At 69.2% G+C, this 27,889-nt stretch overlaps 1 protein-coding gene across 1 annotated transcript; it reads right to left on the reverse strand.

Moving 5' to 3' along the window:
- Nucleotides 1–253: 253 nt before the first annotated feature.
- COL18A1 (collagen type XVIII alpha 1 chain) lies at nucleotides 254–20,216 on the reverse strand. Its single transcript, XM_060184507.1, has 41 exons — nucleotides 19,769–20,216; nucleotides 14,886–15,439; nucleotides 14,070–14,162; nucleotides 13,744–13,803; nucleotides 13,420–13,543; nucleotides 12,584–12,645; nucleotides 12,276–12,452; nucleotides 12,166–12,192; nucleotides 11,655–11,717; nucleotides 11,482–11,568; nucleotides 11,130–11,183; nucleotides 10,349–10,507; nucleotides 10,149–10,211; nucleotides 9,727–9,753; nucleotides 9,364–9,486; nucleotides 9,188–9,244; nucleotides 8,867–8,893; nucleotides 8,642–8,677; nucleotides 8,489–8,560; nucleotides 8,241–8,276; nucleotides 7,936–8,025; nucleotides 7,639–7,668; nucleotides 7,366–7,392; nucleotides 7,083–7,145; nucleotides 6,713–6,787; nucleotides 6,276–6,302; nucleotides 6,140–6,193; nucleotides 5,899–5,973; nucleotides 4,986–5,054; nucleotides 4,628–4,670; nucleotides 4,297–4,359; nucleotides 3,941–3,984; nucleotides 3,596–3,709; nucleotides 3,196–3,349; nucleotides 3,052–3,125; nucleotides 2,843–2,971; nucleotides 2,651–2,683; nucleotides 2,113–2,355; nucleotides 1,765–1,962; nucleotides 1,149–1,264; nucleotides 254–539 (listed from the first exon to the last, which is right to left on the reverse strand). The coding sequence occupies exons 1-41, from the start codon at nucleotides 20,199–20,201 to the stop codon at nucleotides 329–331; spliced, it is 4,266 nt and encodes a 1,421-aa protein (XP_060040490.1). The 5' UTR covers nucleotides 20,202–20,216; the 3' UTR covers nucleotides 254–328.
- Nucleotides 20,217–27,889: the final 7,673 nt, after the last annotated feature.

The following is a 27,889-nucleotide window of genomic DNA, read 5'->3' on the forward strand; positions in this document are numbered from 1 at the left end:
GTCTCCAACCCCCCATCCACACACCCCATGCCCCACAAAGGCAGCCTGGCCATTCCAGGCTCTAGTACAGCTAGGGTTCAGGGCCCCTCATGCCGGGGTCACACTTGGCATGAGGTGGGCAGTCTGACCCTGTCCCGAGTCCTGCCGTGGCCTCGGGTCACATGGATGCCAGCGTGGACGGGCGGGGGCCGCCGCGGTGGGCTGAGGAGTAGACCCTCGGTGGGTCTGGCGGGGAGAGGTGGCTGGACGCCGGTTTACAAAGTCTTTGGCTTCCTTTATTTCTGGGGCTACACGCAGCGGCCCCAGGACGTGCCCCCACCCGGCGAGCCTACTGGGAGGTGGGCAGGACGCTGTTCTCCACGCAGAGCACCACCAGGGCCCGGTGGCAGCTGGTGGCCTCCTGGGCCAGCAGCCGGCCGCCCAGCAGCGAGGCCGCCTGGCCCGAGCTCCCTGCCGCCTCCGTCCGCCACGTCTCACAGTAACTCTCAGGCAGCCGCCGGCCGCTAGGGTCCGAGCCGTGCCAGACGCTCTTCTGGGGCCTGCGAGGGACGTGGTCAGGGGCTGGGCAGGGCACACCCACGCAGGGCTGGGGGCCCGTCCCTCAGCACCAGGGAAAGGACCCGCCTGTGTGCCCAGGACCCGGACGCCAAGCCCATCGACACACAGGGGCCTCGTGCTGGGGTCACAGTGGGCAGGGAGGCTCACTGGAGCGAGGCCACGCTGGCCGAGCCGAGACCTCCCAGTGGCGGGGGTCCCCCTGACACTGTCCCACAGAGGCTGGGCGGCTCTGGGCACATGGTGGAACTGCTGCTCTCAGGACGGTCAGGGAGGGACCCGGGCCTCAGGCTGCCCCATCTCCTGTCACCAGTGGGGTCCGCACTTAAAAGGGAGGAGGCAGCACACAGCTTCCTTCAGCGAGCCGGGCCCTGACCCTGTCTGATGCACAGTGCTGTGAGGCCCCCCTGTTGCTGTGGTTCTCCCATGTGGTGCTGGGGCTCCCTCTGCCTGATAAGCACCCCTGCCCCGACCTGGCGGCTATTTCCTTACCAGAGGCCTGCCCAGCTTGGGCTCCCGGTGAGGTGCGGACTAAACCTGGGACCCAGGACCTGGGGGTGGCAGTGGGCGGGGCCCTGGGGTGCTGCACCTACCAGGCTGGGTGCTGCAGGACATCCCTGCCGTCAAAGGAGAGGATGCGAGCGCCCGGCAGCAGCTGGCTCTGGGCCCCCGAGAACAGGGCTTCCCAGCTGGGGAACAGCAGCTCGTCCTGGGGGGTGTCAGCCAGGGCTGGGACGCTGGCAGGTGGAGACCCACCTCCACCTGCGGGCTGACCCCGCCCCTCCTGCATGCTGACCCCACCCCCGCAGGCTGACCCCGCCCCACCTGCAGGCTGACCCCCAACCCCTCCTGCAGGCTGGCCCCGCCCCCGCAGGCTGACCCCGCCCCACCTCAGGCTGACCCCGCCCCTCCTGCAGGATGACCCCGCCCCCTGCAGGCTCACCCCGCCCCCCGCATGCTGACTCCGCCCCCAGGCTGGCGCCGCCCCACCTGCGGGCTGACCCCGCCCCTCTTGCAGGATGACCCCGCCCCCCGCAGGCTCACCACGCCCCAGGCTGACCCCGCCCCCCGCATGCTGACTCCGCCCCCAGGCTGGCGCCGCCCCACCTGCGGGCTGACCCCGCCCCTCCTGCAGGCTGACCCCGCCCCCGCAGGCTGACCCCGCCCCACCCACAGGCTGACCCCGCCCCCAGGGTGACCCCGCCCCACCTGCAGGTTGACGATGGGCACAGCCCTGCGGTCCGCGCGCCGCACGATGCTGGACAGGTCCTGCAGCCGCGAGGACAGGAAGGCGCGGAAGGTGCCGGGCAGCCCGGCCGCACGCGCCTGCTGGAAGCACTGCAGGTCCGCGCCCCGGATCCCGCGCAGGTCCCCCGACTGCGGGGCGTTCAGCGCCGCCAGGTGCAGCTGGGGACCGGCGAGGCGTCAGGGCCGCCCCCAAGCCCCCCACGCGGAGCACTGCCCGTCCGGCCTCCGGAGACCCCCGAGGGTCGGCGCCGGCCGCTGCGGCCCCCAGACGCCCCCTGGGCCAGCACGTGACCCGGAGGCCCTACTCACCACAGGCTGGAAGTCATGGTGGGTGTGGGCGGGAGGGCTGGTGGGCTGGGCGGGCCGGGGGTGCAGGTAGGAGCCGTAGTGGGGGGGCCCGGGGTAGGGCTGGGGGGCCGGCAGGCGCGGGGGGCTGGCCAGGATGTCGTCCGCCCGCCAGGGCCGCTCGGTGGAGGGGTGGGACAGCTCACGGCGGGCGTGGGGGCCGCCCGCATGCAGCACGGGGGGCTGCGGGGCCCCCACCTCATTGTCCTGCGACAGAGGGGCTGCGTGGGGGGCTGACCGCTCAGCCCGGGCCCTGGGGCGGGGTGACTCCAAGGTGTCTGCACCCCTCAGCCCGGGGCCGGGGGGCTCGGACTCCTGTGTGGACGAGGACGCCTACTGCCCGGAGACCCCCAGCCAGCCTGGGCCTGGCCCCCCCCAGCCCGCCACCCTGTGCATCAGAGACCAGCAGATTCCTCCTGGGTGGGGGCACCCAGACGTGCTGTGCAGGCAGACCCCACACTGAGGACCCCCAGCCTGGCGTGCCGCAGGACCCGCTCCTTACCGTCCCTCGGGGCAGTGGCGTCCGTGGCTCCAGCTGGAAAAGGAAGTGAGGTCACCCTGCACCCAGCCCCCGCCCCCCACCCCCACCCCCAGGCACAGAGCAGCCCAGGCCCAGGAGCCAGCTGCCCCCCAGGTCAGTATGGCCGCTGGGCCTCTCTCCTGGGCCTGGGGCGAAGCACCCACGGCCGCTCACCAGAACCTTCCGGAAGCCGTGCCGCACGCGCACAAAGAGGTCCTGGCGGTCGGCGGCGTACAGCAGCCAGCCCTCCGGCACCTCGGGCAGCTTGTCCAGCAAGGCCTGGTAGGTGGGCCAGATGCGCACCTGGGGGCGGGGGCGTCAGGGGCGGCCGGACCCCCGGCCCAGGAAGCCCACCCAGCCTCACGGGGAGGGTCCGCGCTCACCCCTGCAGAGGTGCCCATGTTCCCGGGGGGCCCTGGGGGGCCTGGCGGGCCCGGGGGTCCGGGGACACTGATGGCTGTGAGAGAGGAGGGTCAGCACGCGGGCCCCTGCCCCTCGACCCCCAGCCCCCTGCTCCCCCCACTTACTCTGCCTGTAAGGACCAGGAAATGAAGGTGGTCCTGGGGGCCCAGGAGGCCCGGGGGGGCCAGGGGGACCCTGACGCCCCTCATAGCCGATGCCTGGGCGTCCCTGAGGTCCGGGTGGGCCAGGCTGACCCTGAATGCTGTCTCCCTTGGGGCCCTGGGGTGGAGTCACAGTACTGTCACCCAGCTGCCCATGAGTCCAGGGACGTGGGGCCAGGCTGGGATGTGGGGTCAGGTGGGCACCCACCGGCCCCATGTGACCCGGTGGGCAGGTGCAAGTCTGCAGATTTCTGCCAGTGGGCAGGGCACAGCCGGTGGCCACGTGTCCATCCATAGCGTCCAGTGGCACTCCGGCTCCCCCCCCCAGGCCCCAGGACCCGACCCAATGGGGACCCACACTTACCGGAATCCCCGGTGAGCCTGGGGGGCCAGGGGGGCCGGAGCCAAAGAATCCGCCAGCCCCGGGTTCCCCACGCTCCCCTTTCTGTCCGGAGGGTCCTCGGTCACCCTTCTCCCCCTGTGGGCAGAAGGCTGGTCTGAAGAAGGGGGGTGGAGAGGCGGGGGTCTGGGTGGGGATGGGGGGCGGGCAGAGGTGCGGCTGGGGGGAGGTGGGGGGACATGGATATGGCGGCACGTGAAACATCGAGCCTCGAAGGGGTGTGGGGTCAGGTCAGGAGGGGTGTGGTCAGGATGGACATGGGGGCAGGTGGGGGTGGCGGGGAGCGGGGTTGCAGAGGGTGGCCCCCACCTTCATCTCGGCACCCAGATTGAGAATATCCAGTGGGAAGTGTCCTGTGGGGGGAAGGGTGGTCAGGGGCCCAAGGCCCGTGTCCCTCCTCCGGGCCCCTGTCCCCTCACTGGCACACGGCTGGTCAGAGCTCAGAGCCCCCAGCTGTCCAGCCTACAGTGCCCCCAGCCCTGTGCCCTCCGTCCACCGCACTGGCTGCTTGGGGGGAGCCCAGCCCGCCCCTGATCCTGCTGGTCTGCCAGCCTGGCCTCACCCCTCCCTGCCCAGTGCCCCACATCCAGACCCGCAGGACCCAGGGGGCTTCCTCTCCAGGAGGTGGTGACCACCATCGTGTCCAGGCCTCCCATCGCACTCACCTGGAGGTCCCGGTGGGCCCACCGCTCCTTTGTCACCCTTGGGTCCAGATGGTCCGGGGTACCCTGAGCGGCAGGGGTGGAGCCCGTGAGGTGAGGGTGAAGGGCCAGGCGCTGACCCCAGGCCTGGACGTGTAGGGGGACGGGCTGGACTGGGAAGAGGGTGGAAAGGGGGGCTGGCAGAGGGCAGGACCTCCCTGGCGATTCTGGCCCCACAGGTGGGGCCAAGCTGTGGAAGTGGCGTGTGTGGGTCTGTGGGGTAGACACCCCCACCCTGGACTGTCCAGCCTCTGCCCATTCCCACCCACCCACCCACCCACCCCCCATGCCCTACCTGGCTGCCCCGGAGCCCCAGGCCGGCCAGAATCTACAAACGCCTGGGACAGACGGACACGGTGGTCACTGGGGGGAACAGGGACCGGGGGCCTCGCCCAGTGTCCCCCCTTTCAGGACAGACTTGAGTTAGCGGTCCTGGGCAGGTGAGGCCTGGCCCTATTCTGGGTCACTCCGAGGACTGAGACCCCAAAAGCCGGCACCCACCCCCACCGGCCCCCTGGGTCTGGCCCCAGCTCCACACCCAACCGCTTCCTGTGCCGGCAGCCCTGCAGCAGGGCAGGAACCCCGGGACCCCCACCCTCACCCCCCCCCTGACAGAGATCCCGTCCAGAGTCAGCTGTGGGAAACGGACTCACGTTGCTGTCATAGACAGGAGTCCCAGGGGGTCCGGGGGGTCCGGGGGGCCCAGGGGGGCCAGGTGGACCCTGTGTGGTAACAGAAAGCTCTGGTCAGTCATGTTCCTGGAGGCCACCAACACTGGCCACACAGCAGGTGTGGGCAGAAGGTTCTAGAACTCACAGCTATCAGGAGCCCCCAGGTGTGTGGGCTCAGGTGGTCCACCAGAGCTGCCCCTCTCTGAGTCCTCTAGGTGGGGGACAGGCTGGGGACAGGGCTGGGGACAGGACTGAGGACAGGGCTGGGGACAGGGCTGGGGACAGGACTGGGGACAGGGCTGGGGACAGGACTGGGGACAGGACTGGGGCAGGGTTGGGGACAGGACTGGGGACAGGACTGAGGACAGGGCTGGGGCAGGACTGGGGACAGGACTGAGGACAGGGCTGGGGACAGGACTGAGGACAGGACTGGGGACCGGACTGGGGACCGGACTGGGGACAGGACTGGGGACTGGACTGGGGACAGGGCTGGGGACAGGGAGGGGACAGAGCTGGGGACTGGGAGGGGACAGGGCTGGGGACAGGGAGGCGACAGGGCTGGTGACAGGGCTGAGGACTGGGCTGGGGACAGGACTGGGGACAGGTAGGGGACCAGGCTGGGGACAGGGCTGGGGACAGGGAGGGGAGCGGGCTGGGGACAGAGTTATGGACAGGGCTGCCAGCCCCAATGTCCAGGCCACGGCTTTGCCGAGGTGGGTCTGTGGGTGACCATCTCCCCAGTGTTGGGGGCCTGCCATCCTTCATCCTCTGGTCAGCTGTGAGGAGTGGTGAGAGGCCCCCTGGACACCTGCCCCCATCATCCCGTCCCCAAAGGCTGTCGAGCAGGTCTGTGTCACACGGCAGCTGAGGGACTGGACTCCATCCCATCGCTCACCTGTACCCCAAAACCAACTGTGGCAGCTCCTGGCTCCCCCTTCTGTCCTTTCAGTCCATTTATTCCAGGGCGCCCCTGATAGAGGAGTGTAGTGTGACCACATCCCATTGTCTCTGAGGACCCTCCACAGCCCAGGGAGGACCCCCAAGGACAGGGAGGAGCCCCATGGACCAGGAAGGACCCCCATAGCTTAGGGAAGACCCTCCACAGCCCAGGGAAGCCCCCCCACCCCCTTCCTTACTGGACGTCCAGGAAAGCCAATCTCCCCTTTGTGTCCTGGGCGGCCATAGGGACCCTGCAGGGAAGGGGAGGGAATCAGGGATTAGAACGGCGTGTGCACCCCCCCCCCGCGCCCCCAGGGGCAACAACCCACTCACCGGGGTTCCTCGGAAGCCGGGCTCCCCCTGGACAGGAGACAGGGCCATCAGTCACCCATGGGGGTGGCTCAGGGAGGGAGGGCGGGACAGACAGTTCTGGAGGAGCTGGGGGGGTGCAACCAGGGCACAGGGGCCCCAAGCAACCCAAGGCTCCAGACCTCCCACCCCCAGCTCAGGCCTGAGGGAGGGGGCGTGCAGCAGGGCAGGTCCCCCAGGAGGGGACCCCAGACCACAGTGGGCTCCCTCTCCTTTGAGGCCGGCAGGGCGGTGGCAGGCCTGGGGGAAACCTGGAAGACCCCCAGTGTGGTCCAGGCCGTGGAAGGATCCAGACCACAGGAGAGGGGCTACCTTCCAGGAATCCCCCAAACCCCCACCCTGGCCCTAAGCCCTCTTCCCTCCCCTGCCACACCCTCCCCCTTCCCCTCCCCGGCCCCCACCTTGGCTCCTTTTTGAGGGGTGGTCAGTGCCCTGCCATCTGAACCAAGGACAGCACCCGGCTCCCCCTTCTGACCCTGGAAGCAGCATGTGGTCAGGGGGGTCAGCACCCAGGGCCTCTGAGGGGGTCAGCACCGTCTCCCAGGGCCTCTGAGGGGGTCAGCACCGTCTCCCAGGGCCCGGGGGGGGGGGTCAGCACCCAGGGCCTCTGAGGGGGTCAGCACCCAGGGCCTTTTGGGGGGGGAGTCAACACTGAATCCCAGGACTCGGGGGGGAGTCAGCACCATCACCCAGGGCCCCAGGGAGTGAGGTGGGCACCCCATGATGGGAGTAGGCCTAAGCACTGCATTCATCCAGGTGGTGGCCCCTCACCTTGGGTCCAGGGGGACCCTGCTGGCCTCGGGAACCCAGGTCACCTTTCGGTCCGGCAGGTCCCTGAGGGGGGGCATGGGAGTGAGGGCCCCGTGGTGTCTCCCACGTGCTGGCTCACACCATCCTCGTGTCCACCCGTCCTGACCGGCCACGGCCCCCACCACGGACTGCAGGGACCACAGGGATGCCCCCAGCGTGTGTTTCGTGCAGAAGGGCCAGGTGCACTGGGTGGGCCTGGCCACTCCTAGGAAGGACCCAGCCCCCCACCGTCACCACCACTTACAGGAAAGCCAGCAAAACCAGGCCGGCCCTGCGGACAGCACAAGTCAGAACTGCAGGGACAGCCCAGGCGACCGGCCTGAGAGCCCCTTAGCCCAGCACCCCACCCCGCCTGGGGCCCCTGCTCAACCCAGCACCCCCACCCAGTACCCCACCCAGCCTGGGGCCCCTGCTCAACCCAGCACCCCTGCCCAGCACCTAGCCCAGGGCCCCACCCAGCCCAGAGCCCCTGGCTGGGAGCAGGACAGGGCAGCCCACAGCCTGGGTCACCGGTCACCTCAGGTCCTGGCACTCCGGCCACCGCACCCTGTCAGCAGCACGGGGAGGGGAAGGGAGACACAGGTCAACCCCGCCACCCAGCGCCCAGAGGCCATGGCCCCCAGATGGTGGGAGCTGGCCACGGGCTGCCCTCTCCCACCCAGCAAGCTCTGGGGAGGACTTGCTCTGAAGACCCGAGGCCACCCAGATGGACAGGGAGGGAGGCCATGCCGCTCCTCTCCTGAGGATGGACACGGCTAGCGTGTGTACACCACCACAAGAGGGGAACGGTTCAGGCCACCACGTGTGTCCTTACTTCCTGCTGCGACACACGGACCACAGGGCCTGGGGGACCAGGGGGGCCGGGGAGGCCAGGGAGCCCCACGCCGTCCTTCCCGGGGTCACCCTGCAAGACAGAGGCGTCCAGGGCTCGGCTGTGGAGGGTCGTTTCAGCACCCAGAGCTGGGGAGGGGTCCCTGGAGTCAGGCCTAGGCTGTGAGGAAGGCCCGGTGCCCCCACCCTTGGGCAGGCTCTGAGCTGAGACCGCCTCCCCACCCTCCCTGCAGGAAGCGCCTAGGTCTGGGGCACATGGGAGGCTGGAACTGGGCAGCACCCCCTCACCTTTTCTCCCCGACTTCCTTTGTCTCCTCTGGGGCCCTGTGGAGACCATGGAGGGGGTCACCTTGAGCGGCCCCCACGGGTGACCACGTGAAGGTACCCCCTGATGGTCACTGGGGCCGGAAGAGGCAGGTAACCCTGGGGCCCGGACAGCCCAGACCCCCAACATAGGCTGAGCCCCCGGTGCAGGAGTGGGTGTGCGCAGTGGACACCCCCCTGCCTGAGTCAGACCCTCCCAGCCTCCTGCTCACCTGGGGACCAGCTGTGCCCTCACTGCCGGGAAGGCCGGGGAATCCGGGGGGGCCGTCTGCACCTGCTTCCCCCTGCAGGACACAGTGGGGATGTGTGGGGGTTCTGTCATAACGGGGGGGGGGGCTTGCCCACCTGCTGTGCTCTGCTCTCACCTTGGTCCCGGGTGGTCCTGCGATCCCAGGGTCCCCCTGGGTGGGTGGAGGGGGTCGTGAGTGGGCAGTCCCCTGGCAGGGTCCACCCTGGCCTCCCCCGGGCCCCGCCCCTGCTCATTCCCAGCCTGGAGTGTTCTAACAGTCTCCCACCCTCAGCTCATCCCTGGGGGACCTGGGGGACTGGGGACCCCAGGGGTCTGGGGGGACCACGCAGCCCTCACTGACCTTGGCTCCGGGGGGGCCGGCGGGTCCCTGCAGGCAGAGGGGGGGTGTCAGCCAGCTGGTCCCAGGGGCTCTCATGGGATGACCCCCCAGAGCAGGCCCCACCACACAGGGGGTCAGAGGGTACAGGGAGGACACCGGACATGGCCCCACCTGTGGGCACCCCAGGCCTGACACTGGGGGACCCCTGAGGGGCGGAGGGTCAGCCTGGTGGGCACAGGCCCCCTGCCCACCCTGGTGACTCCCAGGGCAGCAGGGCCCCCGCCAGACGTGGTCTCTCTAGAGCATCCCAGGGCTCAGGCTAGGTCTGCCCCCGAGGCCTACCTGGGACCCGCCCGCACCTCTCTGCCAGAAGAGTGTCCCAGAACCTTCCATATCGTCCTGCAGGATACAGGGTCTCAGGCCACAGGAAGCACCATGCCAGCAGGCTCCTGGGGGCCCAAGCTGGGGTGCCCGGGCCAGCCCAGCGTGGCCCCCTCAGCCAGACACCAAGTACTCACAAAGCCGGCGGGCAGTCCGGGGCCAGGGGGCCCAGGGGGCCCGGGGGGGCCTGCTGGTCCTGGGGGGCCCGCCAAGCCATTCTTCCCAGGTGCACCGATGGGGCCAGGGTCCCCTCTGCTTCCCTGGGGAGAGTGGGGAGTCAGACAGGGTACCCTGGGGCCCACCTGAGGGTGGGGGCAGGGGACGGGCTCACACATGTGCTCTCACGCACTAGCCCCCGGCCCTCTGACGCCCACCCCCCCACCACACTGGGCCAGTATGCCAGGGAATGAGGGGCTCAGAAACACCCACCCCCTTAGGACGTGTGTGTGTGGGTTGGGGGCTCTCGGCATTCAAGCCCCCCACCCCCAGGCAAGCCTTACCTTCAGTCCTGGGGCACCTGCCTCACCCTGTGGGGGAGAGAGGAATCCTGACGGCAAAGTGTGCGAGGGTGGGGGGCATCAGGCCCACCCACACCGAGCCTCTGCCCTAGTGCCAAGCGTCCTCTCAGCTGTCCCTCTGACCACCCCCCTCCATGACCGACCCCTAACCATCCCCTCTCACTCTTGGGGCTGGAGGGGAAAGATCTCCAGGGAGGCACGCTTGGTAACCTAGCCCCACACAGCATCCACCTGGGAGGTGAGGCTGAAGGGGTCTCCATCCCCCCCCACCCGCGGCAGCACCCTCTGTCCCATGGCTGCTGGGCACCCTGCCACTCACTGGGGCCCGTGGACACTGGCCTGTGGGACGGGGGATGGGGGATGGGGGTGAGGACGAGGACAGCCCAGCACCCCCAGTGACTCACCATGCTGCCTTTCTGTCCTGTGGCTCCACGCTGACCATCTCTTCCTGGAGGGCCTGGGGGGCCCTGGGGGAGCAGAGTGTTGCGACAGGCAGAATGGGAGCCCTGCTTCCCGAGGGCACGGGGGCTGGTGGGCACTGGAGCTGACGCTAGGCAGGGCTGTGGCCTGACGCCCCTGCGTGGGGTGGGTGGAGTGGCCTTACCTGGGGGCCGGGCAGCCCGGGGACTCCGTCACGCCCCCGCACACCAGGGAGGCCTGGGGGTCCTGAGACCACTGAGCTGTTCATCCCAAATTGGCCGGGCTCTCCGGGCAGGCCTGGGACTCCGGGCGGGCCAGGGGGGCCGGGGAAGCCTCTGGGGCCCTACAGGGGGTGAGCTAGGGTCAGGTCTGGGCCCCGGGACCCCCAACACCCCGCACCCTGGGCCCTGGCCCACCCAGCACTCCCAGCACCCTGGGGCCTTGGCACAGTACCCCAGCACCCTTTCACTCCACCCTGGAGCCCAGGCCCAGCACCATCAGCACCCATACCCTGGGACCCTGGCCCAACACCCCCCACCCCACCCTGGAACCCTGGCCCAGCACCCCCCACCCCACCCTGGGACCCTGGCCCAGCACCCCCCACCCCACCCTGGGACCCTGGCCCAGCACCCCCCACCCCACCCTGGGACCTTGGCCCAGCACCCCCCACCCCACCCTGGGACCCTGGCCCAGCACCCCCCACCCCACCCTGGGACCCTGGCCCAGCACCCCCCACCCCACCCTGGGACCCTGGCCCAGCACCCCCCACCCCACCCTGGGACCCTGGCCCAGTACCCCCCACCCCACCCTGGGACCCAGGCCCAGCACCCCCCACCCCACCCTGGGACCCTGGCCCAGTACCCCCCACCCCACCCTGGGACCCAGGCCCAGCACCCCCCACCCCACCCTGGGACCCTGGCCCAGCACCCCCACACCCCACCCTGGGACCGTGGCCAGACACTCACACGGAAGCTCTCATGGTCACCGCTGAAGCCAGAACCCTCCATGTCGATGAAGGTCTGAGGGAACGTGGGTGTCACCCTGTGGCCTGGCCAAGCCCCCACCCCCGTGGGCAGTGTCCACCCCCATGTTGGCACAGAGAAGCAGGGCACCCCAAGGTACGGGGCACCCACAGCCCTCGCTTCCTCCCATCTGGTCAAAGCCACAGACCCCCCCCCCCACCCTCCAGGAAGGAGCTGGGACCCAGAAGCCCCGGGCCTGAGGGCAGGGCAGGACACAGGTGGGACGGGACACGGCGGGTGGGACACAGGGACCCTGATCCAGGGATACCCCAGACGGGTCAGGACACAGGCTCACCAGCTTCTCAGGTCTGAAGGAGGGTCCTGGGGGGCCTGGGGGGCCTTGGGGACCTGGGGGGCCTCTCAGCCCAATCCCGGGGTCCCCCTGGAAGCATAAGACATGGTCAGCTCCGCTCACAGCCCCCGTGACAGGGAGGACCCCTGGTGCCCCTGGCCCCCATCCCCTCACACCTTCTCTCCCTTGGGGCCCACGTCACCGGGAGTCCCTGGGAAGCCCTGTGGCCCTGGGTCACCCTAGAAGACAGAGGCTCCAGTCAGCATGACACGGCTCTGAGCAGGGGAGAGGGGACACTGAGCTCACAGCGCGGGGGACATGGCCACCAGTGACCAGAGGGGACAGTGCTGGGGGCAGGACAGGTCACCACAGTGACCAGAGGGGACAGTGCTGGGGGCAGGACAGGTCACCACAGTGACCAGAGGGGATAGTGCTGGGGGCAGGAGGACAGGTCACCACAGTGACCAGAGGGGAAAGTGCCAGAAGGGCTCCCGCCATCATGTGGCCCATGTGGTTCTGGCCGGGTCAGCAGGACGGGCAGTGCGCCTCGCTATGGGGGGCCTGTGACCCTGGCCGGTCACCCCAGCACGTGGCCTCCACGTCACCACCATGTGTGCTGCACAGGGAGCTGGTCACACTGACCCCGGCAGGAAGTGGGGAAGCCAGACACCGAGGGGGCAGACTTACGGGTCTCCCTTCCTCGCCTGGCTGGCCCTGGGGGGAGGGGAGTGGTCAGTACTGGGAAGTCCCCCTTCCAACCCCCCCACAATCGGGCCCCACCTGCCCGGGACACTCACCTGCTTGCCGTCCCTGCCGGGGGGGCCGTCCTTCCCCGGGGGTCCAGGGGGACCCCCTGGGCCAGGCACAGGCTGTGGCCCTGGCTTCTGCGCAGCTGGTCCCTCGGGGCCTTGGGGACCAGCCGGGCCGGGGGGGCCCCGAGCACCCGGCTCCCCTTTCTGTCCCTTCAGGCCACCCTGGGACAGACGAGAGGGTACAGCCCGGATCAAGCTGGTGTCCTGTGGCTGGGCTCTGGGTCATCCTGGGGTCCCCTGTGAGTGCCAGGCACTGTCTGCTCGGGCCTGGGTGCCCCAGGGCAGGGCCTCACCTGTCTCCTGCTCTCCCCGGGGCTCCACGAGACCGCCTGGGCTGAGCCAGGGGGCGTCTGACCTGGGGAGGCAGAGGTGACCGTCAGCCACGGGGAGCCCAGCACCACCTTCCCACTGTCCCCCAGAAACCTGAGGACCCCTCAGCACCCACACTCACACCCTCTGCTCCCTCCTGAGCGGCTCTGCACAGAGTCGACGCCAGTGACACACGGGGGCAGTGTGACACCTGGCAGCCTGTTCTCAGGCCGTCCGGGGCCCAGTTCTGACCGTGGACGAGTCACCCAAGCCCCACTGAGGTTCCTTAGCACGGGGTGGGGGTGTGGGGTGCAGGGGTGCTGGGGAGCCCAAGCCTGCCACGCTAGGAAGGGGGGCTCCCAGTGCAGCCGCCTCACGGGCTCCCACGGCCCACGCCAACGCCCCTGTGGACGAGCCACCCGGTGTCCAGGAGCAGCCAGGACCGCAGGCCGGGCAGAGTACCTACCCAGAATCCCCCTGTGCCAGTCACAGTCGGGACCCGCCGCGGTCAGAGGCCGCCAGAGACAGCCATGGACAGAACTGATCACAGGCAGGGGCGGCCATGGCAGAGGCCACAGCTGGGGCCCTGGGTGCCGGCTGACACCCTCCCTCACCCTCCTTGTTCTCTCAGGGAGCCCCTGCCCCGTCCCCAGGCGGGACTTCAACGTGGCTTCAAGTGGAGTCAGAGACACAGACACAGCCCCCCCCCCCCCGTGCGGGCGCTCTGCCCACTGAGCTATCTCTCCAGCCCAGGCATCTTCCCAGTGAGGCCCATGCCACAGGCTCACATGGACACCCACGCGCACCCAGAGGGTCCCACCTGCTAATGAAGGCGCCGCTGTCTCCTCCATTTCCTCAGTTCTGGAATCTTTCATGTTGCTCCCTCCAGCCATGGGTGGAGGGCTGACAGGGGAAGCCCCAGGGAGGCTGGGTTTCGGGGAGACCTGGGGAAAGTGGCTGTCACCCCAGTGTGGGGGCGTATCAGGGGTGTTCCGTGCAGAACGCAGGACGATGGCCTCAGGCCTCCTTGACACAGGGGCCGTGGGGCTGCCTCCCGCACCATGAGGTGCCCTGGCGCTGAGGCCTGAGGGGCTCCCTGGCCCGGCCGCACCGCCAGCCTCACAGATCACCAGAGGACACTCACCCCTTCTTTCCCGAGATGGTCCAGGCCCTCGTCCAGTCCACTGCCCGAGTCTCCAGACACCTGGTGGACACAGAGGGGGCGTGAGCAGACCCGCACGGCTCCCAGCAGGACACCCGCTCCAAACCTGTCCCCGGGCCGGCGCCCCGTCACTGGAGCATGGGACCGGGGTCCAGCTGGACATGCCTCCCACACTAGCACATGGGGAGGGCCGGGTCTACACGCACACTCAGCCCCACACACGCCGTGACTGCGCTGGATGCCTCGCCCGGGGGCATAGTCCCCAGGCCATCCTGCTGGGCTGTCATGGGCCCGGAGGGGACACTCACCCCATCATCATCATCCTCGGTGTCTTCATCCCCCAAGCAGTGCTCCGGCCTCACCTGGGGGTCCCCACGCACCCGCAGCTCCATGATGTCCCCCTGAAACAGAGGGGTCAGTGCCAACACAGAGGGTCCCGTGCGGGGTCACCAGGTGGGGGTCGCCGCAGGTGGAGGGAACCAGCCGCGCCTCAGTCGGGGCCAGTGAAGGCCTGGGGTCAGGGGACCCAGGTGAGGGGCCCTGGGTGACACCAAGTCCAGAGGCCTCAGGGACCGTCCATCCAGTGCCACTAACAGGTGAGGGTGGGGCGTCCCCAGGGATGCGGCAGGGCCGGGGCTGAGTGGCAGCGGAGGGGGCGCTGGACACAGGCTGGGGCTGGCCGGCCGCTAAGCTTTGTCCACACAATCAGCCCTCTGTCCCCGGGGACACCGCCCGCACAGAGGACCCGTCTGGTGGCCACGTCCCACCCAGCAGCGCCCACGGGGGCAGGACAGATTCCTGGAAGGCTCTGGCTCTGCCCGCCATGGGGTCCCCGGGGACATGGGCTCATGAACCATACGCCACCCTGGGGAGCTGCTCCCCACTGCTCTAGGGGAGCCCTGCCTGGGGCAACAGGTGCCGTGAGGGGGTCCCCACCGCAGGGTGGGGGTGTCGCACACCAACGTGAATCCCTAATGAGCCTAGGGGAGGCCCGGCTGTCCTGTGGGCGTGGAGTCGGCCAGGACACGAACCCCCAGGCCCTGCTTGTCTGTACCCCCCGTGCCAGTGTCCCCAGTCACCAGAGCCCCCTCTCCAGAGACCCCGTCTGCAGTGTCCCCCCTTACCTGGAACTTGTCAGGGTCCGCAGCCCCCGCCTGGCCCACAAAAAGGCTGGCGCCAGGTTCGAGGGGCAGGACCCGGGGCTCCCGCTCCAGCACGGCCCGCTGTGCCGGCCGGCAGTCCAGGTAGAGTGTGGCCATGCGGCCCTGCACGCCCAGCGCCAGGCGCGTCCAGCGTCCGGCCAGCGGGGGTAGCGGGAAGCGGGCGGCGGGCTGGGGGGGGCGGGGGGTGCCGGGCGGGGCCAGCAGCAGCAGCAGGTCCGGGTGGCCGTGCCGGACGGCATCCAGCTTCAGCCCCAGCGACACCGTCGCCTGCGCCCCGTCCGTGAGCGCCAGCAGCATCCCGGCCCCCCCCGCGGCCGGCCTCACCCGCAGCAGCAACGCAAAGTCTGGGGGGAAGCCGTCCGGGAGGTGGGGGTGCGCGGGCTGCCCGCCCCCCGTGTCCCCCGCTGGCTCGAAGGAGAAGGCCTCGGCGTCCAGGCCTGGCTCGCGCAGTGGCCGCACCCCCGGGGGCAGCGGCTCCCCCAGCAGCTGGGGCAGTGTTAGCTCCAGCACCCCACCTGCAGGAGAGAGACCGTGAGGGCGGGTGGGGAAACTGAGGCAGGGGGAGGCCGGGGCAGGGGGAGGCTGGGGCAGGGGGCTGGGCAGGGGGAGACACCAGCTCCAGCAACTGCCTGGAGGAGAGGGGGCTGGATGGCAGGGTTGCTGTGAAGGCTGGGGAGGGGGTTGTGGAGCTGATTCGGGGGCTGAGTGAGGTGGAGGACTGAAGCGGAGAGAATGCAGGTGTGGACTGAGGCACCGGGAAACCGAGTCACAGAGACACGGCTGAGGGTCCCCCGGACTCGGCCGGAAACCCAGGACCAGACAGGGTCACACCCCACCTCCAGGCAGCACAGGCCTGGGGCCCCGGGCCCAAACCGCCAGGGGGCAAGGAGCCTGCTACAGTGCGGGGGTGGGGGGGCAGGGTCCGGACACTCAGAGCCGAGCGGGCCCCCACCCACCTGCCCCGCTCCCCGCTCCCCGCTCAGTCTGCACCGACACTGCCACAGCTCCCTAGAAGACAGGTCGGCCCTGAGGTGGCCCCAACAGGGTCCCCAGCAGACGGGGACCCACCAGGGAGATGGATGGGGACCTGCGGGGCCGGGTGTGGCTCAGGCCTGGGACGCAGGAAAGCCCCTGGCAGAGTGGCGGCGCCAGCACAATCCCACCCCTCAGCGCCAGGCCAGCACAGGCCCGCTGACCAGAGACAGGTGAGTGGACAGACCGGCTCTCAAGTGCTGGAGCCCCGTGGGGGATGGGGGGTGGGGGGACGGGTGGGGGACGGGGGGGCGGGTGGGGGACGGGGGGATGGGCCGGTGCGGGCCGCCAGCAGCTCCCAGAGCACGCGGTCTCGGGGGCATCACAGGACCCAGCGGGCTGTGGGGAGATCAGGGGCTCCAGTTGATGGTCAGGGCAGGAGCGACCCGGACCCCCAACACTGGCAGTGAGGTGGCTGGAACCAGGGGACAAGGGGGGAGTCCTAGGCATGGGTGTGTGTGAGTGTGTGTGTGTGTGTGTGTGTGTGAGAGTGTGTGTGAGTGAAAATGTGTGTGTGAGTGTGTGTGTGTTATGTGTGTGTGTGTGTGAAAGTGTGTGTATGTGTGAGTGTGTGTGAGTGTGAGAGTGTGTGTGAGAGTGAGTGTATGTGAGAGTGTGTGTGTGTGTGAGTGTGTGTGTGTGTGAGTGTATGTGAGAGTGTGTGTGTGTGTGAGTGTATGTGAGTGTGTGTGAGTGTGTGTGTGAGTGTGTGTGAGAGTGTGTGTGTGTGTGTGTGAGTGTGTGTGTATTATGTGTGAGTGTGTGTGTTGTGTGCGAGTGTGAGAGTGTGTGAGTGTTGTGTGCGAGAGCGTTGTGTGTATGAGTGTGTGTGTGTGTGTGTGTGTGTGTGTGTGTGTGGACAGGGAGGAGGGTGAGGGGCAGGGAGGAAGGTGCTGAAGGTGGGGTGACAGGACCTAGGGTAGGGTCACTGCTCTGTAGGACACAAGGTGGGCACGGGTCACCCTGTGTTTGTCCCACCCAGAGTGTTGCCAGGTGACCGTTGCAGACTCTGGACCTGCTGAGGTGACTGTCCACCCACTGCCCAGAGGCCTGCGGGGGTGAGGATGTCGTGACTCTGAGGACATTCTGTGACCTCACTGCTGAGAAACAGGCTTCAAAGCAGCCGCGGGGACTCAGGGACCAGAGCCAGGGCCACAGGATCATCACAGTCCACACACAGAGCACACACATACAGCCCAGGGACACGTGGTCACACACAGAGCACACACACGCAGCCCAGGGACACGCGGTCACACACAGAGCCCACACACGCAGCCCAGGGACACGCGGTCACACACAGAGCACACACACACGCAGCCCAGGGACACGGGGTCACACACAGAGCCCACACACGCAGACCAGGGACACGCGGTCACACACAGAGCCCACACACGCAGCCCAGGGAGACGCGGTCACACACGGAGCCCACACACGCAGCCCAGGGACACGCGGTCACACACGGAGCCCACACACGCAGCCCAGGGACACGCGGTCACACACGGAGCACACACACGCAGCCCAGGGACATGTGGTCACACACAGAGCCCACACACGCAGCCCAGGGACACGCGGTCACACACAGGGCACACACATACAGCCCAGGGACACGCGGTCACACACAGAGCCCACACATACAGCCCAGGGACACGCGGTCACACACGGAGCCCACACACGCAGCCCAGGGACACGTGGTCACACACGGAGCACACACATGCAGCCCACCGACACGTGGTCACACACAGAGCCCACACATGCAGCCCAGGGACACGAGGTCACACACAGAGCACATGCACACACACAGGGTCACACTGACCACAAGGTCCATGTGTGCACCGCTGTGTGCATCGCTGTGCCCACACGCGGTCCCCACAGCAACGCTGACTCCCGGGGCTTGGGGTGTGGTGCCACCTCGGCCCAGGCACACAGGCCATGGCTCATGGGTCCCTGCCGAGAGGCAGGTCAATCTCTGCTCCCCAAAAACCCAGAGACGTGGGGGACACGGCACAGGTGAGGCTGGGGACGGGGACCCCAGACAGCCCACAAGACAGCACCAACGGGGGCATCCGGCCCAGTCTGCTCCTCACCCAGCAGTGGGGGGGTCAGCACCCAGCCCGCAGCCTGTGCCTGACAGGGAGGGGACACAGACGGGGGACATTCCCACCTGGCGGCTTGGTTAAACTCAAACCTGAGCTGACTGAAGCGTGTGGAGGGGGAGGGCGGAAGCCCCAGTCACTGGGGAGGAGGCTGGAGCCCCACCACTCAGGGGCAGTCCGAGATGGCTCAACCCTGAGCTCACTTACAGGCCTGGTTACCCCTCCCCTGGGTGGGCTCAGAGCCCCTCATCCCACCCAGGAGTGTGGGAACATACCACGTGGGACACTGCCCTGAGGCGCCCAGGTGAGACCTCCAACGTCCCCGCAGCCTGGTCCTGACCAACCTCCCAGCCCCTACGTCCCCCAAGTCCCCAGTCCCAAGACTCCCAGGACCCCTAACACTCAAGGACCCCAGGACCCAGGCCTCCAGACCCTCAGGGCCCCGGCCTCTGACCACCAGCCCCAGCCCCTGACCACCAGCCCCAGCCCCTGACCACCAGCCCCAGCACCTGACCACCAGCCCGGCCCCTGACCACCTGCCCCAGCCCCTGACCACCAGCCTGGCCCCTGACCACCAGCCCCAGCCCCTGACTACCAGCCCCAGCACCTGACCACCAGCCCGGCCCCTGACCACCTGCCCCAGCCCCTGACCACCAGCCCGGCCCCTGACCACCAGCCCCAGCCCCTGACCACCAGCCTCAGCCCCTGACCACCAGCCCCAGCACCTGACCACCAGCCCGGCCCCTGACCACCAGCCCCCAGGCCCTGAGTGCAGTCGTTCTAACCCAGCTCTGGTCTGGGGCTGCCCCTTCAGCGGGAAGGCCTTGAGAGTCCACCTGCCCAGAGCCCTGCTCCCCTAAAGCCCCAGCCTCAGCTCTGCTCCCCTAAAGCCCCAGCCTCAGCTCTGTCCCCAACACCCCCAGCTTCAGCCCTGCACCCCTCCCCACCTGGCAGGCACCTTCCTGTCCCCACAGCCCAGAGGACAGAGGGGAGGGGGCATCTGGAACAGACCCCCAGGTGACCCCAGCTGGGCTCGCCTCCCTCCCCCAGAGGCAAGGCTCAGCCTGGAGCCGTGAGGTCAGGACCTCTGAGCCCCAAGCCGCCAGCCCCGGGCCCCACACAGGGCAGCGTTGAGCACAGCTCCTGTGGGTGACCCAACGCTCCGTGCCTTGGTTTCCCTGCGGGCTGGGTGCCCTGGCGGGTAGGGGTCAGGGGGTTACCTGCCGGGGGCCCCAGGAACACACAGCCCCCGTCCTCCTGGGCGGGCAGGGAGGCACAGGACACGGGCAGCCCGGCCCCCCGAGGCGGCCCCAGAACGCGTCCTCCACGGCCTCACAGAGCTGGCGGCAGGGTGGGGGCCCGGGGGCACCGCGGTGGGGGGGGCAGCAGGCGGCAGAACTCGCCCAGGAAGCGGTGGCAGCGGGAGTGCAGCAGCTCGGGCCAGGGGGGCGGGGGGCCCAGTGGCAGCGAGGTGTGCGGTGCAGGCCCAGGCCCCGGTCCCGGGGGAGCAGAGGGCGCAGGGGCAGCGGAGCCAGGAGTCCAGGGGCAGAGGGGGACACCCCCAGTGTGAGTCCCATCACCAAGGCCGGGAGGTGGGTGCCGCTCCGGAGGGCGTCCGGGCACTGGAGGCAGGGTCCCCCGCCGTCCGGGTGGAGCCAGGGGCCCGGGGGACGTTTTCAGGGTGGGCCCCGCCCGGCGGCCGAAACAGGGACGCCCTACCTGGGGCCGGTGGCTGTGTCTCTGGGGTCGAGCTGACCGGTGCCCGGGACCTGCCCGGGGTGGGCGTCCCGGGGGCCCCGCTGCTGGACCAGGGGTCCGAGCCATCCTCTGGGGGAGCCCCGGCAGCTGTGGGGGTGGCGGGGCTGGGTGTCCCCTCCCGGCCGGGGCCCTGGGGGGCGCCGGTGTCCCCCCACAGCTTGACGAAGCTGCGGATGCCATCGGCCACCACCAGGATCTTGTCCCCGACGCTGGCGATGTTCTCGTCCTTGGTCCTTGTCTGGGGGGGCGGTGGGGGGCTGCCCAGGGGAGCCCCAAGGGGGGGGTTGTCTTCGGTGGCCCACAGCCAGGACAGCGGGGCGGCCGGGGTGACAAGTGGACACAGCAGAAGCAGCAGGGACAGCCGGCCGCTGGGGCCACCCGGCCGCGGAGCCATGGGGCCGTCCAGTGAGGAGGCCAGTGGGGAGCGAAAGCTGGAGGCCAGTGGCCAGTGGGTGGGCGGGGCCAGGTGGGCAGGTGGGCGGGGCCTCAGGCCAGGTGGGCGGGGCCTCAGCCAGGTGGGCGGGGCCGGGCCCCGGGAAAGGGGCCTGCTGACCGAGACAGGACAGGAGAGGACAGGAGGGCATCAGCAAGGTCCAGGGCCCCAGGGCAGGTCCAGGCACCGGAGAGAAGGCCCCAGCCCTCAGCCTGTGTGCCCAGCGGGGGACGGCCAGCTAGTGCCCCCACGGTGATGCACCCACACTGGGGGCAGGGGCGCCAAGGCTCCCTGCCCCCAGGCTTCCCCAGGCTGGGGACATGGGGACACGTCAGCTCCACGCCCAGGCCCCCAGTGCAGGTGAAGGTGTGACCGACCGAGGGGCAGGCCGGACGGCGGGTGCCGCATGGCCTCAGGGCTCCGGACACCCCAGGCCTCCATGGGCCGCCCGCAGGCCTGCCCCCCTCCACCCCAGCCCAGGGCTCCCCGTCTTGGCAGCGGCCCAAAGAAGGGACAGTGTGGCATTCAGCCCAGGAGACAGGGCCACCCCACCTGCATCTGGGCATGCCATGGCCACGGGCCCGCCCCGGGGGCCGCTGCGGGAACACGACAGCGCCAGCAGAGAGGACGCGGAGGGGCGCTGCCCAGCCAGTGCCCACCCTGCTGCCCGGGGACACTCAGCCTCTGCAGGAGAATCTGAGGCACAGGGCCGGGGCCCCACACCAGAGCCCAGAGCAGGCAGGCAGATCCGAGTCACACACACAGGAGCAGACACGCGGGTCACACAACTGGCGTGCTCACACACTGGAGTCACAGCTTGACCAGGGGCAACACACGCTGACAGACACACAGACACACTCACACACAACCCCACACAGACACACAACCTCACACACAGACACACAACCTCTCACACACAGACACACAACCTCACACACAGACACACAACCTCACACACACACAACCTCTCACACACACAACCTCTCACACAGAAACACAAACTCACACACAGACACAACCTCACGCACACAGACACACAACCTCACACACAGACACACAACCCCACACAGACACACAACCTCACATACACAGACACACAACCTCTCACAGACACACAACCTCTCACACAGACACACAACCCCACACAGACACACAACCTCACATACAGACACACAACCTCACACACACAACCTCTCACACACACAACCTCTCACACAGACACACCTCTCACACAGACACACAACCCCACACAGACACACAAACTCACACACAGACACACAACCTCACGCACACAGACACACAACCTCTCAGACACACAACCTCACACACAGACAACCTCTCAGACACACAACCTCACACACAGACACCCCCACACACACACATAGACACACCCCCACCCACACACACACACACAGAGACACACCCCCCACACACACACACAGACACACACACACAGAGACACACACACACAGACACACCCCCCCCACACACACACAGAGACACACCCCACACACACACACACAGAGACACACACACACAGACACACCCCCACACACACAGACACACACACACAGACACACCCCCACACACAGACACACACAGACACACCCCACACACACAGACACACACACACACAGACACACGCCCCCCCACACACACAGACACACACACACAGACACACACACACAGACACACACACACCCCACACACACACAGACACACGCCCACACACACAGACACACACACACCCCACACACACACAGACACACACAGAGACACACACACCCCACACACAGACACACACACACAGACACACCCCCACACACACACACACAGACACACCCCACACACACACACACACACACACTCTGCTCCCATACGCCCCAGCAGAGTTCTGACCGGCTCTCCGACCACCCTCCCCACCAGTCCCCTCCATCCCCCAGGCCCCGGGGCTGCTGACTTCCCCAGCTCAGGGCGGGTGACGTGGGGCAGGGTGTGTCCCCAGATGCAACCACCTGCTCCCACAGCCCCCTGCAAAGTGGCCCTGCCCACCCTCCGGAGCACGGCTGGGGCGGCAGGGGAGAGGCCCAGCGCCCCGTGAACGCGGCAGCCGGCACCCAATGCCCCCACACCCCAGTCCACCCAACAGTCCTGACTGCACCCCAATACCCCCACCCCACCCTGCCCCCCGTGGCTTCTCCCAACACTCCCAGGGACACCCCAGAGCTCAGGGAACCTCCCGGCCCGCCTGGCAGCGTCCCCGACACGCATGTGCCCGGTGGGGTGCAGAGGGTCCCGGGCTGGGGTCATCCTTTCCAAACGGTACCTCACAGAGCTGCCCAACCCCACCTGGCTTCCTGTCCCCAGGTCACTCAGAGTGGGGCAGGGACAGGGCTGCCTGTGGGGGGACGCCCAGCCCGAGGCCCTCGGGGAGTCTGTGGGGAGGGGACACGGGAGCAGAGGCCTCTATGAGCCTTTGGGAGTCCCCTGGCCTGAGGCCACTTGTCTACTGGGCCTCCCCCGCAGCACCGAGGGGACCACCTTAGGAGGCCCCAGCCTTCCGGAAGCTCCCGCTGCCCTCGGCCCCGTGCCAGGCTCTGCCCTGTCTTGCCCACGTCTGCTCGGGATTCCTGGGTGATGGAGTCTTCCGTTTGCACGCCCAGCGGGCAGACTCCCCGCGGGCAGGGCTGCCACCCACAGACGCCCACAGTCCAGGCACTGGGTGCACCAGCATCGCCCTCCCGCTGCCCTGAGCCTGGGCTGGCCCCGGGTGATGCTCCAGATGCATTCCTGGCCGGCTGCAGGGCAGCTGGTGGGCGTCTAAAGCCATCAGGGTTCTAGTCCACCTCCAGGGTCAACTCTCAGTGACTGCTGGCTGGTTTTTAAGTCTGAGAAACTGGCACGGATGGGGGCTGAGGACACCAAGTTCACAGCTGCCCCAACCCCCAGGTCCACAGCCCGTGAGCCCCAGGTCCACAGCCCGTGAGCCCCAGGTCCACAGCCCGTGAGCCCCAGGTCCACAGCCCCGACCCCCAGGTCCACAGCCCCTGAGCTCCAGGTCCACAGCTCCCTGAGCACCAGGTCCACAGCCCCGACCCCCAGGTCCACAGCCCCTGAGCCCCAGATCCACAGCCCCTGAGCACCAGGTCCACAGCCCCTGAGCACCAGGTCCACAGCCCCTGAGCACCATGTCCACAGCCCCTGAGCACCAGGTCCACAGCCCCTGAGCACCAGGTCCACAGCCCCTGAGCACCAGGTCCACAGCCCCGACCCCCAGGTCCGCAGCTCCCCAGCCCACAAGCTGCAGCCCCCACCCCACCCGCCTGTTAGTGCCGGGAGATGTGTCTACACCACAGGGAGCTCTGTCTACACCACAGGTACAAGCCCCAGGCCGGCGTCCTCACAGCTGACGTGAGGGGGCACAGTCCCAGGTCAAGGCCATCTCTCCCCCGAGTCACCGGCCACCCAGCCCTGCCTGCCGGAACCCGGCTAACATTTAACCAGCCTCCCGCCACTCTGCCTGGGCTCGGACCCACTTGGCCCTCCGCAGGGACACACGTCCCCCCAACCCCAAACCTGCCACCGCCGGGGCCCCAGGGCCCACGGCCGCGGAGCCCCCAGCACTGGGGACGAGGGCTCAGGAAGGCGGCCCCGCGGGGCCCCCCAGGGGCGTGTCTGCGCCCCCCACGCCACACAGAGGCCCACACGTGGCTTCAGCGCAGACCCCCAGGAAGGACGGCTCCACGCTCCTGACCCCAAGTCCTGACACCCAGCGAGGGGCCCGGCACCCCCAACCCTGGCCAGCCCTGGGGACAGGCCGCAGGGACAGGAGGGGCGGGGGTGGACCCAGGGGGTCAGTGTTGTTCACGAAGTGGACTTCGCCGGCCGGGCGGGGGAGTCACCTCCAGCGGCAGAGAAAGCAGACACAGGAGGCCACACCGACCCCAACTGGATGCCACATGGGGTCACCTCAGTCCAGCGGCCACACCGACCCCAACTGGATGCCACACGGGGTCACCTCAGACCAGCGGCCACACTGACCCCCACCCCGGGCACTTCCAAAGGGCCCAGAGTGGACAGCCAGTGGCCTGTCACACCAGAGCCAGCCACCAGAGGGCGCCACAGCCCAGGCTTCCCCGCAGCCCTGAGCTGGCAGGAGGCCACCAGGAAGCAGCGGCTGCAGACACCAGCTGCACCCACCTGGCAGACCAGGCTCTCCCCTCAGACGGGCACACGGGCAGGGCACACGGGCAGGGTGCACAGGCAGAGCGCACGGGCAGGGCACACCGACAGGCACATGGGCAGGGCGCACGGGCAGGGCACACGCCGGGAGGGCACACGGGCAGGGCGCACGGGCAGGGCACACGCCAGGAGGGCACACGCCGGGAGGGCACACGCCGGGAGGGCACATGGGCAGGGCGCACGGGCAGGGCACACGCCGGGAGGGCACACGCCGGGAGGGCACACGCCGGGAGGGCACATGGGCAGGGCGCACGGGAAGGGCACACGCCGGGAGGGCACACGCCGGGAGGGCACACGGGCAGGGCACACGGGCAGGGCACAGCAGGGAGGGCGCAGCAGGAAGGGTGGCCGTAGGTCTCTTCCTGTCCCCGTGGAGCAGACAGGCTGCCCCCACCGCCGCCTCCATCCATGAGTCTGGGTGACCCCACACAGGGCAGCCCAGAGCCCCCAGAGGTGTTCACCCACGGCGCCCACCTGGGACACCCCTGCGGCAGGGCTCCTGCTAGAAAAGTGAGGGTCTCGCCCCTCCCTGCCCCCACCCTGCCCCCACCTCACACCCCTCACCCCGTCCCCTCCCATCCTGCCCCCACCCCACCTCACCCCCTCACCCCGTCCCCTCCCATCCTGCCCCCACCCCACCTCACCCCCTCACCCCGTCCCCTCCCATCCTGCCCCCACCCCACCTCATCCCCTACCCCATCACCCCCCCTGCCCCCACCCCACCTCACCCCCTCACCCCGTCCCCTCCCTCCTGTCCCCACCCCACCTCACCCCCTACCCCATCACCCCCCCTGCCCCCACCCCACCTCACCCCGTCCCCTCCCTCATGTCCCCACCCCACCTCACCCCCTACCCCATCACCCCCCTGCCCCCACCCCACCTCACCCCCTCACCCCATCCCCTCCCATCCTGCCCCCACCCCACCTCACCCCCTCACCCCGTCCCCTCCCATCCTGCCCCCACCCTGTCTGGCAGCCACCTGGAGGTCTGCACCGGCTCTGTCCTGGTGCTGCTGCCTTCAGCTGAGCTGCTGAGAGCCCAGAGGGCCTGCACCTCACCCTGGAAGTGGGGACCCCTGCAGGGCCAAACTGGGGGGGGCTCTGTGGTCCTCAGCCACAGCAGGGTTGGGGGGAGGGGAGCTCTGCACTGAGAGGGGTGGCCAGCCCCTGCTCTGAACCCCACCTGAGCCCCCAGCTGCTTCCAAAAGCTTGGGGGGGGGCTGTCACTGCTCAGAGGCCTCCCCTGTGGCAGACTGGGGTCACCAGCCCTTCCAACGCATCTGCTGTGAGGCCTCTGCCACCACCTGCCCTGCCCCACACCACGAGGCCGGGGTCTGGGTCCTGCCTTTTCTCCACCTGGTGGTGCAGAGGGGTGAGAGCCAGCGTGGGGGACCCCAACACAGCCGCCCAACACCCAGCTCAGCCCCCAGACCCCAGAGATAGCCCAGTCCCCAACCTAACCCCAGGCCCCCAGACTCCAGGGCTCAGCTAGTCCCCAGACTCCCCCACAGGGCTCAGCCAGCCCCAATGACCCCTCAGCCCAACCCCCAGCCCAGGCCCCAGTTCCCCCAGCCCAGCCTCCAGCCCAACCCCCAGGGCTCACCCAGCCCCCCAGCTCCCAGCTCCCAACACCCCCAGCACCCCCAGCTCACAGACCCCAGCTCACAGCCCCCCAGCTCCCAGCACCCCCAGCACCCCCAGGCTCACAGCCACCCCCAGCTCACAGCCACCCCAGCTCACAGCCACAGCCACCCCAGCTCACAGGCCCCCCAGCACCCCCAGCTCACAGCCCCCCCAGTTCCCAGCCCCCCAACACCCAGCCCCCCAGCTCACAGCCCCCCCAGCTCACAGCCCCCCAGCTCACAGCCCCCCAGCACACAGCCCCCCAGCCTACAGCCCCCCAGCTCACAGCCCCCCAGCTCACAGCCCCCCCAGCTCCCAGCACCCCCAGCACCCCCAGCTCACAGCCCCCCAGCCTACAGCCCCCCAGCTCACAGCCCCCCAGCTCACAGCCCCCCCAGCTCACAGCCCCCCCAGCCCCCCAGCTCACAGGCCCACCAGCACCCCCAGCACCACCAGCTCACAGCCCCCCAGCTCACAGCCCCCAGCCCAGCCACCCCAGCTCACAGGCCCCCAGCTCACAGACCCCCAGCTCCCAGCCCCCCAGCTCACAGCCCCGCAGCTCACAGCCCCCCAGCTCACAGCCCCCCAGCTCCCCCAGCACCCAGCTCCCCCAGCACCCAGCACCCCCAGCTCACAGCCCCCCCAGCACCCCCAGCCCAGCCCCCAGCTCACAGCCCCCCCAGCCCCGCCCCCAGCTCCCAGCCCCCCCAGCCCAGCCCCTCCAGCCCAGCCCCCAGCTCCCAGCCCCCCCAGCTCCCAGCCCCCCCAGCCCAGCCCCTCAGCTCATAGGACCCCCAGCTCCCAGCCCCCCCAGCACCCAGCCCCCCCAGCTCCCAGCCCCTCAGCACCCAGCCCCCCCAGCACCCAGGCCCCCCAGCTCCCAGCCCCCCAGCCCAGCCCCGCCCCGCCCCCAGCCCCCCCAGGGCCCAGATAAGCTGCTATGCCAGGAATGCAGCCGCCTGAAGCAGCCACTGCTGCTCCCACTCCCATAAATCACCTGCAGACAGAGGCCTGCTGGCAAGGGTCACGGGTCGCAGGTCATGGGGCAGCAGGGGCCGGGCAGAGTGCCCAAGCCCAGTGCCCCATTCCCCTGTGTGTGCGGGGACCTGGGCTCCCCCACCAGCCTCCTGGTGCCAGGCCTGGCGGTCAGCTAGGTGGCCCCTCCAGGGGTCAGAGCCGAGGGGCGAGAGGCTGCTACCCAAGGCCAGGCCTGGCCACCGCCCTGCGGCTCAGACGACCGCAGGCCGCGCGCCGGTATCCAGTCCCCTCGGTCAGAGTTCCACAAAGAGGAAGGAGGGTCCCCAGACGCAGGAGGCAGTGGGGGGCATCCCTGGGACCCTGTCGGGCAGCTGTGAGCCCCACGGTGGACAGGGCTGACCCTCCCGCACCTGGCTAGGGCCTGGACGGCGAGCCGAGGTCCCGGGACCCGGGCTCGTCCCCGAACTGGACACGCAGGGGGCTCATGCAGGAGGCATGCGGCGTGGCGGGCGATGGGGCAGCCCAGCCTGGCCTGGGGTGGGGACGCCAAGACAGACAGACAGACAGCAGAACGGTCTGCACTGACGTCACAGGGGAGGGGGACAGTGGTGGAGTGCTTGGGCAAGCAGGATGCCCAAGGCCCACCGTCTGTCCTCGGAGCAGGTGTGAGTGGAGCGGGGGAGGGGGGAGGGGGGAGGGGGAGCAGGCCACAAGTCCTGCACAGCCGGCCGGGGCCCAGCTCCAGGCATCTCCGTGGGGCCGCTGGCAGGGTGGAGGAGTGGGCAAGGGGACGGGGCACTGCCAGGC

The sequence above is a fragment of the Erinaceus europaeus genome, unplaced genomic scaffold (assembly GCF_950295315.1).
Source record: "Erinaceus europaeus unplaced genomic scaffold, mEriEur2.1 scaffold_344, whole genome shotgun sequence".
NCBI lineage: Eukaryota > Metazoa > Chordata > Mammalia > Eulipotyphla > Erinaceidae > Erinaceus > Erinaceus europaeus.

Coding starts and splice junctions, on each gene's coding strand:
- COL18A1 (XM_060184507.1), bottom strand. CDS start 20,201: ATGGCTCCGCGGCCGGGTGGCCCCAGCGGCCGGCTGTCCCTGCTGCTT. Junction 9,245..9,363: donor CCGGACTGCCCGCCGGCTTT/GTGAGTACTTGG, acceptor TGTATCCTGCAG/GACGATATGGAAGGTTCTGG. Junction 1,265..1,764: donor TGCCCATCGTCAACCTGCAG/GTGGGGCGGGGT, acceptor GACACCCCCCAG/GACGAGCTGCTGTTCCCCAG.